The sequence below is a fragment of the Nomascus leucogenys genome, chromosome 8 (genome assembly GCF_006542625.1).
Source record: "Nomascus leucogenys isolate Asia chromosome 8, Asia_NLE_v1, whole genome shotgun sequence".
NCBI classification, from domain to species: Eukaryota; Metazoa; Chordata; class Mammalia; order Primates; family Hylobatidae; genus Nomascus; species Nomascus leucogenys.
In genome coordinates this window covers 16957944-16970010 of record NC_044388.1, presented here as the reverse complement: position 1 = coordinate 16970010, position 12067 = coordinate 16957944, and the positions used below count along the sequence as shown (strand labels likewise).

At 49.2% G+C, this 12067-nt stretch overlaps 1 protein-coding gene across 6 annotated transcripts in view; it reads left to right on the top strand.

The window, feature by feature from the left end:
• The window catches only part of TF (transferrin), a 62836-nt gene that overhangs the window by 27343 nt on the left and 23426 nt on the right, over positions 1-12067 (top strand). For 3 of the 6 annotated variants that reach the window (XM_030816428.1, XM_030816427.1, XM_030816430.1), the window contains 3 exons: positions 5660-5832; positions 10614-10722; positions 11514-11690. In XM_030816428.1, the coding sequence (XP_030672288.1) occupies positions 5749-5832; positions 10614-10722; positions 11514-11690 (370 nt within the window). In that variant the 5' untranslated portion in view covers positions 5660-5748. 6 annotated transcript variants of the gene reach the window in all.

Below are 12067 nucleotides of genomic sequence, written 5' to 3'. Positions count from 1 at the left end.
CAGGCTGCTGCTTCTCAAGGATGACCCAGACTCAGAGAAGTCTCTGGTGTCAGGCGGAGGACACTGGGTGGGTGACAGGAGGAAATGCTCAAAACAGACAGAGGCTCTTTGTTTGCTTTGCTTCTGTGTCAATTGGGCAACATTTGGAAACAACAAATATTGGTTCAGAGGCCCACTGCTTTCTTACCCACCTCCTGCTGGTCAGCTTTTCCAACTTTCCTGCACGTACACACAAGTGCAGCTATTCCTTTAGGGGCCAACTCGTGGTTGAAATTTAAGAGTTTTGCCCGTTTGCGGTGAAAGATTTGGTCTCTCTCACCTCCCTCCCTCTCTTTCCTCCCCAACTAAATATATACAGAGAAGGTCAATATCAAGAAGGCAGCTGTGGTCTGGAGAAGGGCAAGATTTAGGAATTTTGAGTTCAGGTCTCAGAGCTCCATGAATAAGGACCCATCATTTGACTGTAATGTCCACATCTGATAAATGGAGGTACTGATCTTATCTTGCAGGGCTGCCCCAATGATCTTGCCCCAGGACAGTGCCTCACACATACAAGGGGATAAAAACATGATATTTTCTTCCAGCTGAGCATAATCAGGCCAGTCCATGTCTTGCAGTTGGTACTCAGACCTCTCCCAGACTGACCAGCCCCTGTGCTGGCAAAGCCCTGGGGGCTGTGTGCTTTTGGAGAAATGGCAAGGCTGGGAGTCTCATGTCTGTCCCTCTCTCGGTGTGACCCCAGATGAGCTCCTTGGCCCCTGCATGTCCTGGTTTCCTGGGAGAGGCAGTGTCCCTGGTGGATGCATACACTCTGGAACCAGACTGCCTTCTTTTGTATTCTGACTTTGCAGCTGACCTTGAACAAGGTATCGTCCTCTCTGGTCCTCAGTTTCCTTGTCTCATCTGTAAGATGCAGATGCTAAAGCACCAAAGTCAGAGGGATATGGTAAGTGCTCAGTGAAGCTCCCAGTAAATCTCAGCCATCATTAACCTATTAAAAGGGACAGTGAATCTCCAACTCCAGAGCATCTCTGGTGTAGAATTAAAGAATATAAGTGAGAGTGCAGGTACAAGTGTCATAGACATGGAGCGCTGTAATGTTAACCTCTTACCTTCATATGCTCCTATAGACATATATAGGCATAGGCACTCCATACAGCTAGGGCCATGCAACATGTACACCCCAAAGCTGACCTCACCCCTGCCTACCCCATCCAAGGAATGGCAAGCACGAGGCTCTGCTGTTGTCCTCCTGAGCAAGAGCCAAGGCCCTGGCCTCTCCATCTAGTTGTGTGTAGATGATGTGGGAGCACCAGTTCTCTATGTCTTGTCTGAGCTTCCTTCATATCCCATGAGGCTGTGTACTTCCTTCCCAGCACCTGTCTTGGGCTTGGACTCAAAGGACCCCTTCTGAGGACAGGGCATAGAGTTGGCTGGTCTGGAGAGGACTCAGCCCGGCCAGTAGGTAGTTGCTCCCTGCTGAGGGGCTCTGGCTAGGCTATGGGCCTGTGGCTGGAGGAGTGGCCTCAGAGGGGTTTAGTCTATGAATGTAGATGGGCTCCAGGGAAGGAGAATCACTGACCATCTTCTTTCCATGCCCTGTGTTGAGCTTCCCTGAGTTTGTGGCATGAGCTCAACCTTTGGTAACTGCACTTCCTGCTCTCTGGCAGACCCTGCAAGCTTGTTACAGGGCCTGTCTATGCATCAGCTGTATGTGTGCATGCTGCTCTGCCGGGTCCCTCCCAGTTGGCCTTGCCCCTGACTTTTCCTGCTCATCTCACATCCCTACCTCAAGGTCTCCAAATGAATCCAGACCACTGCCTAGAGCCTGCTGCAGGGCCAGTAGGAATATGGCCCTCATGCCAAAAGTCTTCTTTCCCTATGGCTCAAGCGCAAGGGGCCCATGGATGGGCAAGGGGGGAATGAGACAAGGCAGCAGTGGTCACTCTCCCTTGCTGGTGAGGCTAATGTGTTGGGAAAGCCAGACTTGACTTCTGTCCTCACTGTAAACAGAAAGCTTCTGCAGTGGACTCTAAAGTGGGAGGTGTGTAACCACTTTGCATATGAGATAGTCTTTTGGAGTGTGGGAGAACATAACCTAACTTCCAGTTATATTTATTGTTATTGCAAAAGATTAACAAATTATCATTCATTTATATTGAATGTGTGAATTGGCCATATCTCCCACCTGAGTCTGCAGTCACGACAGATGGAGCCTTTGAGGTGTCCTAAGGGAAGATGGGGATCACCTCACAATGCTATAGGTGAAGAGGGGGGTGCCAATCCTGCCCTTTGTTTTGGCATTTTTATTTCCATACTTTGTGGTTTGTATGTGCCCAGTTAAACGGATGTACAGATTAGATAATCTGGCTTTAACTCCAACCTTCACGAGATGCACACATGCCTTAAAAAGATTCCTACAAAGAAACTAGAATTAGGAGATAATTCTGACAACACAAAAACAAATGAACAAAAATCAAACGCCTGACCTGACACGTCCACTAGGCTTGGTATGAGCTTGGTCAACTAAAACATGAGACAGAATGAATGACCATCTGGTCAGGTTGGATAAGAAGTAACTTTTGGCAAAATCTCTGAAGTCTGGATTTACACTTCGTGGAAGGAATCTTGACCTTTCCCCAAGTATATTATGCCTTGAGATAATAATCCTATATAAGGCCGCATGAGCAAAATGACATTTGAAAACGAGTTTCATCTTTAGCTCATCCTTTTACAAATTTCTATTCCTTGTGCATGATTGAAGTGTACACATTTTTTAGTTAAAATATAAGCATACAGAAGGCACAAGTTCAATATTTTTCCTGATAAGGATGTGCAATTAAACCAGTTAGGAGACTCATCTACTAGAGGGGGGCATGGTGGCCCCAGGCTGTAAGAATAGGCCACACCCTCCACTGGGCCGCTTGCTTTGTGCTAAGATGGCACTTTGTTCTGAGCCTCACAGTGTCTTGACCATGTTCTTATCGGAGGAAGTTCATCTTCCCCTATGACTCTGTCCCTAGTCTAAGGTGTCCCACAGGAAGCTTGAGGGCAGGAAGTTTTCCAGCCCAGGAGCCCGAGCTCAGCGGGGCAGGAAGAGGGAGCAGCTCCTCCATGGGGGACCTTTGAGAGCCCAGGAGCAGGATATCGAGGGACACCTGGTGGGGAGCAAAAGGTGCTGAGTCTGTCTTTGACCTTGAGCCCAGCTTGTTTGTCCTGCATCCTCTCCCAAAAGGGGTTTTGCCTGTCATTCTCCAGTTCTAGTGTGGGGTCTGGGTGCAGTTCTTTGCCCTCTCCAGCCTCGGAGTCTTCCTCTGTGGACTGTGCAGATAGGACTGGTGGCACGGACCAGCTCGGCAGCCCTGGAGTCAGGAGCAGAGCCACCCGGCTCCCAGCCCGCCGTAGCAGCTCCTGGCACCGAGCGAGCCGCGATGACAATGGCTGCATTGTGCTTCATGTCCCTTCCCATCAGCATTTCTGTGCTGGACTCCTTCCACTCGCGGGTCGTCTCCAGAGCTCAGAAAATGAGGTGATCAGTGGGACGAGTAAGGAAGGGGGGTTGGGAGAGGGGCGATTGGGCAATCGGGCTGCACAAACACGGGAGGTCAAAGATTGCGCCCAGCCGGCCCAGGCCGGGAATAAAGGGACGCGGGGCGTGGGAGGCTGCACAGAAGCGAGTCGGACTGTGCTCGCTGCTCAGCGCCGCACCCGGAGGATGAGGCTCGCCGTGGGAGCCCTGCTGGCCTGCGCCGTCCTGGGTGAGTGCGGGCGCGGGGAAGCACCGCAGAGTCGCTGGCCTGCGCGTTCCCTGCAACCCGGGCGGCCACCGCGCAGCCTGCATACACTCCGCGCTCAGGCTAGAAGCCTGGGTGTCTGGGTGCCTTTCCCTTGCCTCTCTAGGCCCCACCCCTGGCCTCTGCTTGGGCTTCTAGACACCTTTCACTGCACTCACTGTCTCCTCCTGCTCCTTCTCTTTGTCCAGTAAATCTTGCAGCAGTGAAATACAATAAATCAGAGCACGTCTAAGCAGGTTATCAAAACCCTTTGCTGCTGCTGCCTCTTGTCAAGTCCAAACTCCTTAGCATGGCATTCAAGACCTCCTGGGTCTGACCATTCCCCCTTTCAGAGTCTGATGTCCCCTGGGTGCCCTGGGAGCTGTAGATGTCCTGCCAAGGAGGCAGTGCCATCGAGCAGTCAGACCATGGGATTTGAAGCCAGACTTCTTGGATCCAAATCCTGGCCACCTCCTCACCAGGGAGGGGGTCATCACAGCACTTGCCTGGGAGGGTCAGCTGAGGGTCAGCGAGGTGGCGGATGACGGGTACCAGTGGCGGATGTTGCACACATCCTGCTATGGGGCAGTGGCTGACGCCTCACTCCCCGACCTCCTGAGGTGGGGCCCCCTTCATACTCTAACTTCTGCCTGCCATTCATGGGGCATTTGTCACACTGTTGGGGCTTCCACGTTTTGTTGTCTCTCCCCATAAGCTAGCAATTCCTTGAGAGAGGACCCCACGTTTCTTGCCTTTATCCCCGCACAGAGCACTTCACAGGCTGTGCAAGGTAATGCTCCACTGAGGACATATTCTCGCCTGTGGGAACTCTGGAGGCATGGCTTTGTGGAGGGGCTGCCACAGACTTATGTTGCCTCCTAGGATTTCCCATGGGCCAAGAGGGAAAATGGGGGTCGCTGGGGTGGCCATCCCTGGTGGCCCCTCCTCATGCATCCTGGAGAGCTGTGGACCTCCTCTCCACAGGCTTTGTGGATCTTCTTCAGAGCCAGTGAATCAGCCTTGCTGTGGTGGCCCACAAGGAGTGGAGATGACAGAGGGCCTTGGGGATAGGGCAAAAGCTCATGTGATAGGGATGCTGTCTCTGCAACCACATGGATTTTAATAGTTACCCATGGCTGGCTTCAGCTTTTTTTGTGAATGGCAGCCAAAAAGTGTGGTGAAAATGGAGGGATAGTTCAGTGGAGACAGAGGGGAGACTGTTGAATTTGTGGAGTTTTTAGTTATTCCTAAACAGAGAGCAACAGACAAGAGTTACAGACAAATTAATTCTTTTCGTTAATTTACCCTCAACTACTGGCCAAGAAGGGGTGTAATTCAGAATGTTTTCTTCTTTTGTGCCCTGAGTAGCAGACCCAGAGTCTGGAGACCCAGATTCTAGGCCTGGCTTGGCCAACAACAAGCAGGGTGACCTGAGTCTCACTCCTTCTTCTCAAAAAGATGGCAATTCCTCCCCCACTGGTTTTCCATAGTTGAGGTATTGAGCCAATGTGTTGGGGTAGCTGAAAACGCCCTGTGCATTCTGAGGCTTACGTTCCATGGGGGACCAGGGGCCAGGACAGTGATGGGAGGAGACAAGGCGGATACAGAGGAGCAGATTGTCATCTCCAGCTGGGAGCTGAAGGCCATGCCTGCATCCCTCTGGCCAGCAGAGGGTGGTCAGTAGGAAACTGGCAGGCCATTAGGGAAACCTTCTGTTGGCCCAGTTTCAGAATGCAGTAGAACTTGTGCCCTGTAGCGTTCATGGACAGGAGTGAGAGGAGGACAGGACTGAGGGGATGTGGCTGTCAAGGCCTTTCTAGGGGCGATGCTGTCTCTCCCTCAGCACAGCAAGTGGGTCCCTTCCATCTCTGGCCTCTCTCCCCCAGGGCTGTGTCTGGCTGTCCCTGATAAAACTGTGAGATGGTGTGCAGTGTCGGAGCATGAGGCCACTAAGTGCCAGAGTTTCCGCGACCATATGAAAAGCATCCTTCCATCCAATGGTCCCAGTGTTGCTTGTGTGAAGAAAACCTCCTACCTTGATTGCATCAGGGCCATTGCGGTAAGTCGCTGCTGCCTAAAAGGGAGTGGAAGAAAGCCATGCTTTCTCTGTTTCCAGTCACTTTGGAACAATTCTTTACTCACAGGTAGGAGGCTGACATATGGGGCAGTCAACCTTGACTGTTATTAAAATCACTTCAAAAGTGGAAATGGGGAGGTTTTCTTTAATGTGTCTGGAAAGCAAAAGTCAAAAAGCACATTTGCTTTCCAGACAGAGTAGACGCAAGCGTGACTGTTTTGAGACACTAGGTTCTCTGAACTTGGCGACAATATAAGAATGCCTGCTATCAGGCTGGGCGTGGTGGCTCATGCCTGAAATCCTAGCACTTTGGGAAGCTGAGGCAGGTGGATCACCTGAGGTCAGGAGTTGGAGACCAGCCTGGCCAACATGGTGAAACCCCATCTCTACTAAAAAATACAAAAATTAGCTGGGCATGGTGGTGTATGCCCGTAATCCCAGCTACTTGGGAGGCTGAGGCAGGAGAATTGCTTGAACCAGGGAGGTGGAGGTTGCAGTGAGCCAAGATCCTGCCACTGCACTCCAGCCTAGGTGACAGAGTGAGGCTCCATCTCAAAATAAATAAATAAATAAATAAATAAATAAATAAATAAATAAATAAATAAGAAAGAATGCCCACTATCAAAATTATTATATAACCTTCTTTGGCAGCTTTTGATACACAACTGGGAAGATGAGTGATGCATGCAGGGGGAAGAGTAAAGTGTCCTGATTGCAGGTGACAGCTGATCCTTTTGTTCTTAGGTCTACAAAAATGCTCTTCATCCTTTCAACATTGCCCCTGCCCATCTGTACATGTCAGATCCCGTGCTGGGCAATGGGGCTGCAGTGGTGAATTAAACACATTGGTCCTTACCCTCAGGGAGCTCATGGCCTAGTCAGGAGAGCAGAAAAACACACGGATAAGTAAACAACTAATTCCAAAATGTGGGGATGTACAATGGAGGGAAGAGGAGAGTGTTCTGACAGGGACTCACAGAAAAACCTGCTTTGTCCTGGGTGCTCAGAGACCATCTCTCTGAGAGAGATGTAATGAAGCTGAGACCCAAGGACTGAGCCTGGGTGGACTCCAGTGTAAAATACACCAGGCAGCAAACAAGAGCATATGCAAAGGGCCTGAGGCAGAGCAGAGTGGGCTTATTTAAGTTGCTAGCGGGAAGCCAGGTGTCAAAGATAAGCACAGCCAGATATTAGTTTAGGCAGTGACAATAGGTTTCATTCAGTAACTACTGACAGTGGGGGAAAGAGCTAGGCTCCATTATGATTTGTGCAGTGGTGATGTGAGCATTTTAAAGGGAGAATGAGGGAGGGGAGAACACAGGGCTCTGTAGAGTCAGAGAAATAAAAAGGTAGAAAGGGCTGGTCAGTGTAAGTGTGAGGAGACCAGCTGTGTCTGATAGTTGGCAGTTCTCTTGATTAGGACTCTATTCTCCCACAGATACTGCGAGACAGACACTCTATCCATCCTGATGATTGTTTTGCAAAGGAATGGCTCTCAGTCCTTGAGAGAGATGCTTGTGAGTTTCAAGAGATACATATTCACAGTTTTAAGCCCTTTTTAGTAAATGCTTTTGGAAAGGGGGAGGTCAGGGGCCTATCATCAGTTGTGTGTTGACTGGAAGAAACAGGTACATTTTCCTGGCAGCACTGAGTTTTCTCAGGCAAGCACTTTAAGGGGAACCGGGGCCATCCTAGGGACACAGATTTGTTCTGCTAGGAGCCATGCCAGAGTCTGGGCAGGTCTCTTAGTGCAGGAGTTTGGACAAACTTGTCAAGTGTGGGAAATTCTACAGTTCTCAGCACAAAGCAAGCAGGAGGTTAGCTGAAGGGAAAAGGTGGAAGAGGTAGACACATCCAGAGGGAGCCTGGCTTCCCTCGAGGAATCCGCGCTGGGGTTTTCCTCCTCTACCAGTGTCTTCCTGCTGGCTTCCCTTTGGCTTCCCTTCAGCCTTCTCTCTGTAGCTTTCCTTCTGCGTTTGGTTATCTTGACTTGTGAGAGCTTGCTTGATTATAATCCTGTCCCTCCTAGCTGGCGCAAGTTCCCCTGGGAACCCTGCAGCTCTAGTGCTGGACCCTGTGTTTTAGGCCTTAGCTCTTCAGCTCCCTGAGCCCCTGAGGTGCCAGTGATTTCTTGGTGTCTTGGCAAAGAAAGACCAGGTTCCTGACCACTCTCCCAACCCCACTGCACTGGGCAAAGCTCTCGTTTGTTTGCTTCATTAAAAAAAAATTTTTTTTTTTATTATACTTTAAGTTCTAGGGTACGTGTGCATAACGTGCAAGTTTATTACATATGTATACATGTGCCATGTTGGTGTGCTGCACCCTGTTTGCTTCATTTTTATTCAACAATGTGAGGACTGGGGAAGGGAAGGTGTTTGCAGATTAAACAAAACCACGAAGTGTGTTTCATACATAAGGTCTAGTTGTTGTGGAACAGAAAGGCCCATCATGTCTCTTAATTTTGTTTTGTATTGTGGTATATTAAAAATACGTTTTACAACCCAAATATCCATTGATGAGTGAATAGATAAATAAAATGTGGTAAACACAAATGATGAAATAGTTTTAGCCTTAAAAATAAATGAAACTCTGATATATGCTACACTGAGATGAACCTTGAAAACATAAGTGAAGCAAGCTAGATACAAAAGGACAAATATTGTAAGATTCCACTTTTATGAAGTATCTAGAATAGTCAAATTTATAGAAACAGAAAGTAGCATAATGACTTCCAGGGGCTGGGGTGGGGGAGAAATAGGAGGTAATTGTTTAATGTGTAAAGAGTTTCAGTTTCTGGAGATGGATAGAGGTGATGGTTATAAAACAATGTGAATGCATGTACTTAATGCCACTAAAATGTACACTTGAAAATGGTTAAAATTGGCCGGGTGCAGTGGCTCATGCCTGTAATCCCAGCACTTTGGGAGGCCAAGGCGGGCGGATCACCTGAGGTCAGGAGTTCGAGACCAGCCTGGCCAACATGGTGAAACCCCCATCTCTACTAAAAAAAAAAAAAAAAAAAAAAATTAGCCGGGCATGATGGCAGGCGCCTTAATCCCAGCTACTTGAGAGGCAGAGGCAGGAGAATCGTTTGGACCGAGGAGGCAGAGGTTGCAGTGAGCCGAGATTGAGCCATTACACTCAAGCCTGGGGGACAAGAGCGAGACTGCTGATATAGTTTGGCTTACAACATATTTTATTTCATTTAGAAATACTATTGCCTTATTACTTGATTGTAACACAACAAAGCTCATGGAACTATAGTTTTTGCTTTGTAAATTTTTTTTTTTGAGAGTCTTGCTCTGTCACCTAGGCTAGAGTGTAGTGGTGCAATCTTAGCTCACTGCAACCTCTGCGCCCCAGGTTCAAGCGATTCTCCCGCCTCAGCCTCCCAAGTGGCTGGTATTACAGGCATGTGCCACCAAGCCCAGATAATTTTTGTTTGTTTGTTTTGGTAGAGACGTGTTTCACCATATTGGCTAGGCTGGTCTTGAACTCCTAACCTCAGGTGATCCGCTTGCCTCGGCTTCCCAAAGTGCTGGAATTACAAGGTATGCGCCACTGTACCCGGCCTGCTTTGTAATTTGATCAATAAGAAATCTTCATAGAGAACTGGCAAGGGCTTCTGGAAAAATCATTTTGATTAAAGACATTTAAAACAAAAAAGGAGTAAAACTATGTGTTTAAATGTCTAAATAAAAGATGGTTGGGCTCACTTTAAGGATTTACATAAAAAGAAAATAAATTATAGATCTAGTAAGAAGGCAGCTATAATATTTCAAGGGACCTGTTGATGTAAAGGGCTTATAGAAGAACAAAGTCAAAAAGGAACATAACCTGAAGTAACAGTGTAATGATAAGAAATAAACCCGGACTGTCTGGACTCAAATCCCAGCTCCATGACTTACTGGCTACGTGGCCCAGGGAAGTGACTTAACCTCTCTGTGTCTCAGATTTCTCACTTGTAAAATGGAGATGAGATAGAAAGAGAGATGAGCTGCTCATGTGTTGGAGTAGACAATTATACCAGAGATGAGCAAAAATGGAAGTAATAATCAAGCTTTTGATCATTCAGTACATACTATCACCAAGAAGCTAAACCCAGAGAAAGTGGCCAATCCCTCAGCAAAAGGGTCATGCAGTTTTATGGACCCAGGACAGGAAGGAAGAGCATTGAGTTCCGAGTCAGAGTGAAGATGAATGTTTTCAAGGTTTCCATCTTCCCCTAGGAAAAAAAATCTCCACAGAAGCACCTGAGGAAGACCTCAAAGGAAGTCTCAAATTAAGAGGGCTCTGAGCAAAGGTCATGGGCTAGGAATGAAAACAGGTATAAGAAGAGCGTGGCCACCCCAAGAGAGCTGTGTCCTTGGCAGCAGAGTCCCCTCCAGAGACCGCATTGCACTGGCTGTGCTCTGAGTCTGGGGTGGCAAGGGCAGCTTTCTCCCACGGAGCCTGCCAGGTTAAGCCTTCATAATTGCCTACGGTAAAGTCACATAGGATTTTTGGCCAGGAGCTGGGCACCTCACCAGGGAAAAGAGAAACACAATCCATCCCTCCCTCTATGCAGAAGGAATAGGAATTTGGTGGCTAAGTGCCCTTGCGAGGGAGACAGAGTCAATTGAAGCAGCAGGGCTGTGCATGGTCTAGTCAAGTTCTGGCCCTGGGTCCGTGGAGTCCTGGTAGCCACTCTCTACTTATGTGGGTTGAGGTGGGCCTTCCTTGGAAGTCAAGGCTTCATCCAGGACTGGCCTCTTCTCTTTCAGGCAAACGAAGCGGACGCTGTGACGCTGGATGCAGGTTTGGTGTATGATGCTTACCTGGCTCCTAATAACCTGAAGCCTGTGGTAGCAGAGTTCTACGGGTCAAAAGAGGGTAAGTTCTCCCTGGGACCCCAGGAAGGAGTTGTCATCTTTATTCTCTCTGCTGAGTGTTGTGTTTTACAGGCAGGTTTTGGATATCAGATATAATGAACATTCATCTTTGGAGAGTGAGTAGAGAATAAGGGACCCCGTCAGCCGCCACAGCCACACATCAAGGCCTCTGGGAGCTTCGGGCTGGCTGAGGGCTGGTGCTCCTAAAACTGACCCCTGGGCCAGGCGGATATGCTTACCAGAGAAACACAGCAGGCTGTGTGCAGCTTGACCCAAAGGCTACTGCGGTCTAGTGATATGCCTAGGGTCCCTGGAGGCCTCTGGAGCCATAGGTACCACTCACAGAGGAGAGGTCACTCTGGAGCACACACTCAGATGCCAGCAGTCCTGCAAGTCTTCTGAGATCAACCTGACTGTCCCTGGGCCTGTTCCAGGGGACAGGAAATACTTTGATGGACCTCTGTTGCCACAGCTCCAGTTTCCTAGTGGCTAGGGTTGGTAGGTGTAGGCAGACACGCTGCAGGGCCAGGGGAGGCAAAGCATTCAGGACACATGTGTGTGTGGCCTTCTTGCCCCTGTTTGCCTGGAGGGGTAATATTACAAATATACCTTCTATGGTCTTCTCTCTCCCCTGCAAGCCTAGGAAGGCTTTCCTGATTCCCCCCTCCTTATCACCCAATCCAGTAAAAGCATGGCCTCTCTGCTCCCCTCCCTCCTCAAGAGTCTGGTGGTGATGAGCCATGTTTCCCTGCACCAGGCTGAGGGCCTTCCATTCACATTGTGCCTTTGCAGATCCACAGACTTTCTATTATGCTGTTGCTGTGGTGAAGAAGGATAGTGGCTTCCAGATGAACCAGCTTCGAGGCAAGAAGTCCTGCCACACAGGCCTAGGCAGGTCCGCTGGGTGGAACATCCCCATAGGCTTACTTTACTGTGACTTACCTGAGCCACGTAAACCTCTTGAGAAAGGTAAGCTGGCAGGAGTCTGGGTGCCCTCGAGTAGCTGCCTCTGCTCCAGATGCCCACACAGGCCGCACTAGGCAATCACCATCAGCAGACGTGGGATGAACTCAGGTGGGGGAAGGAGGTTAACGAACTTTAAACTGGCAGGTCTGCTGCACCAGCAGCACTTGGGAGGTGGAGCTCAGCTTTTTTCTGCTCTGAGCTCCCAGCACCCCAGCAGAGGCTGTTCTGATGAGCGAGGAAAGGGTGCAAGGCTCGGCAGAGGGTTTCAGTCTAGACGATGGTGGCTCTCTTGTCCACTTCTCTGGATTTCTTTCCTGGGGGTTTCTCTGGAGCCCTGCACCTCTCTAAGCAGTTCTCTCATGTCTGGGGCATGGATCCCA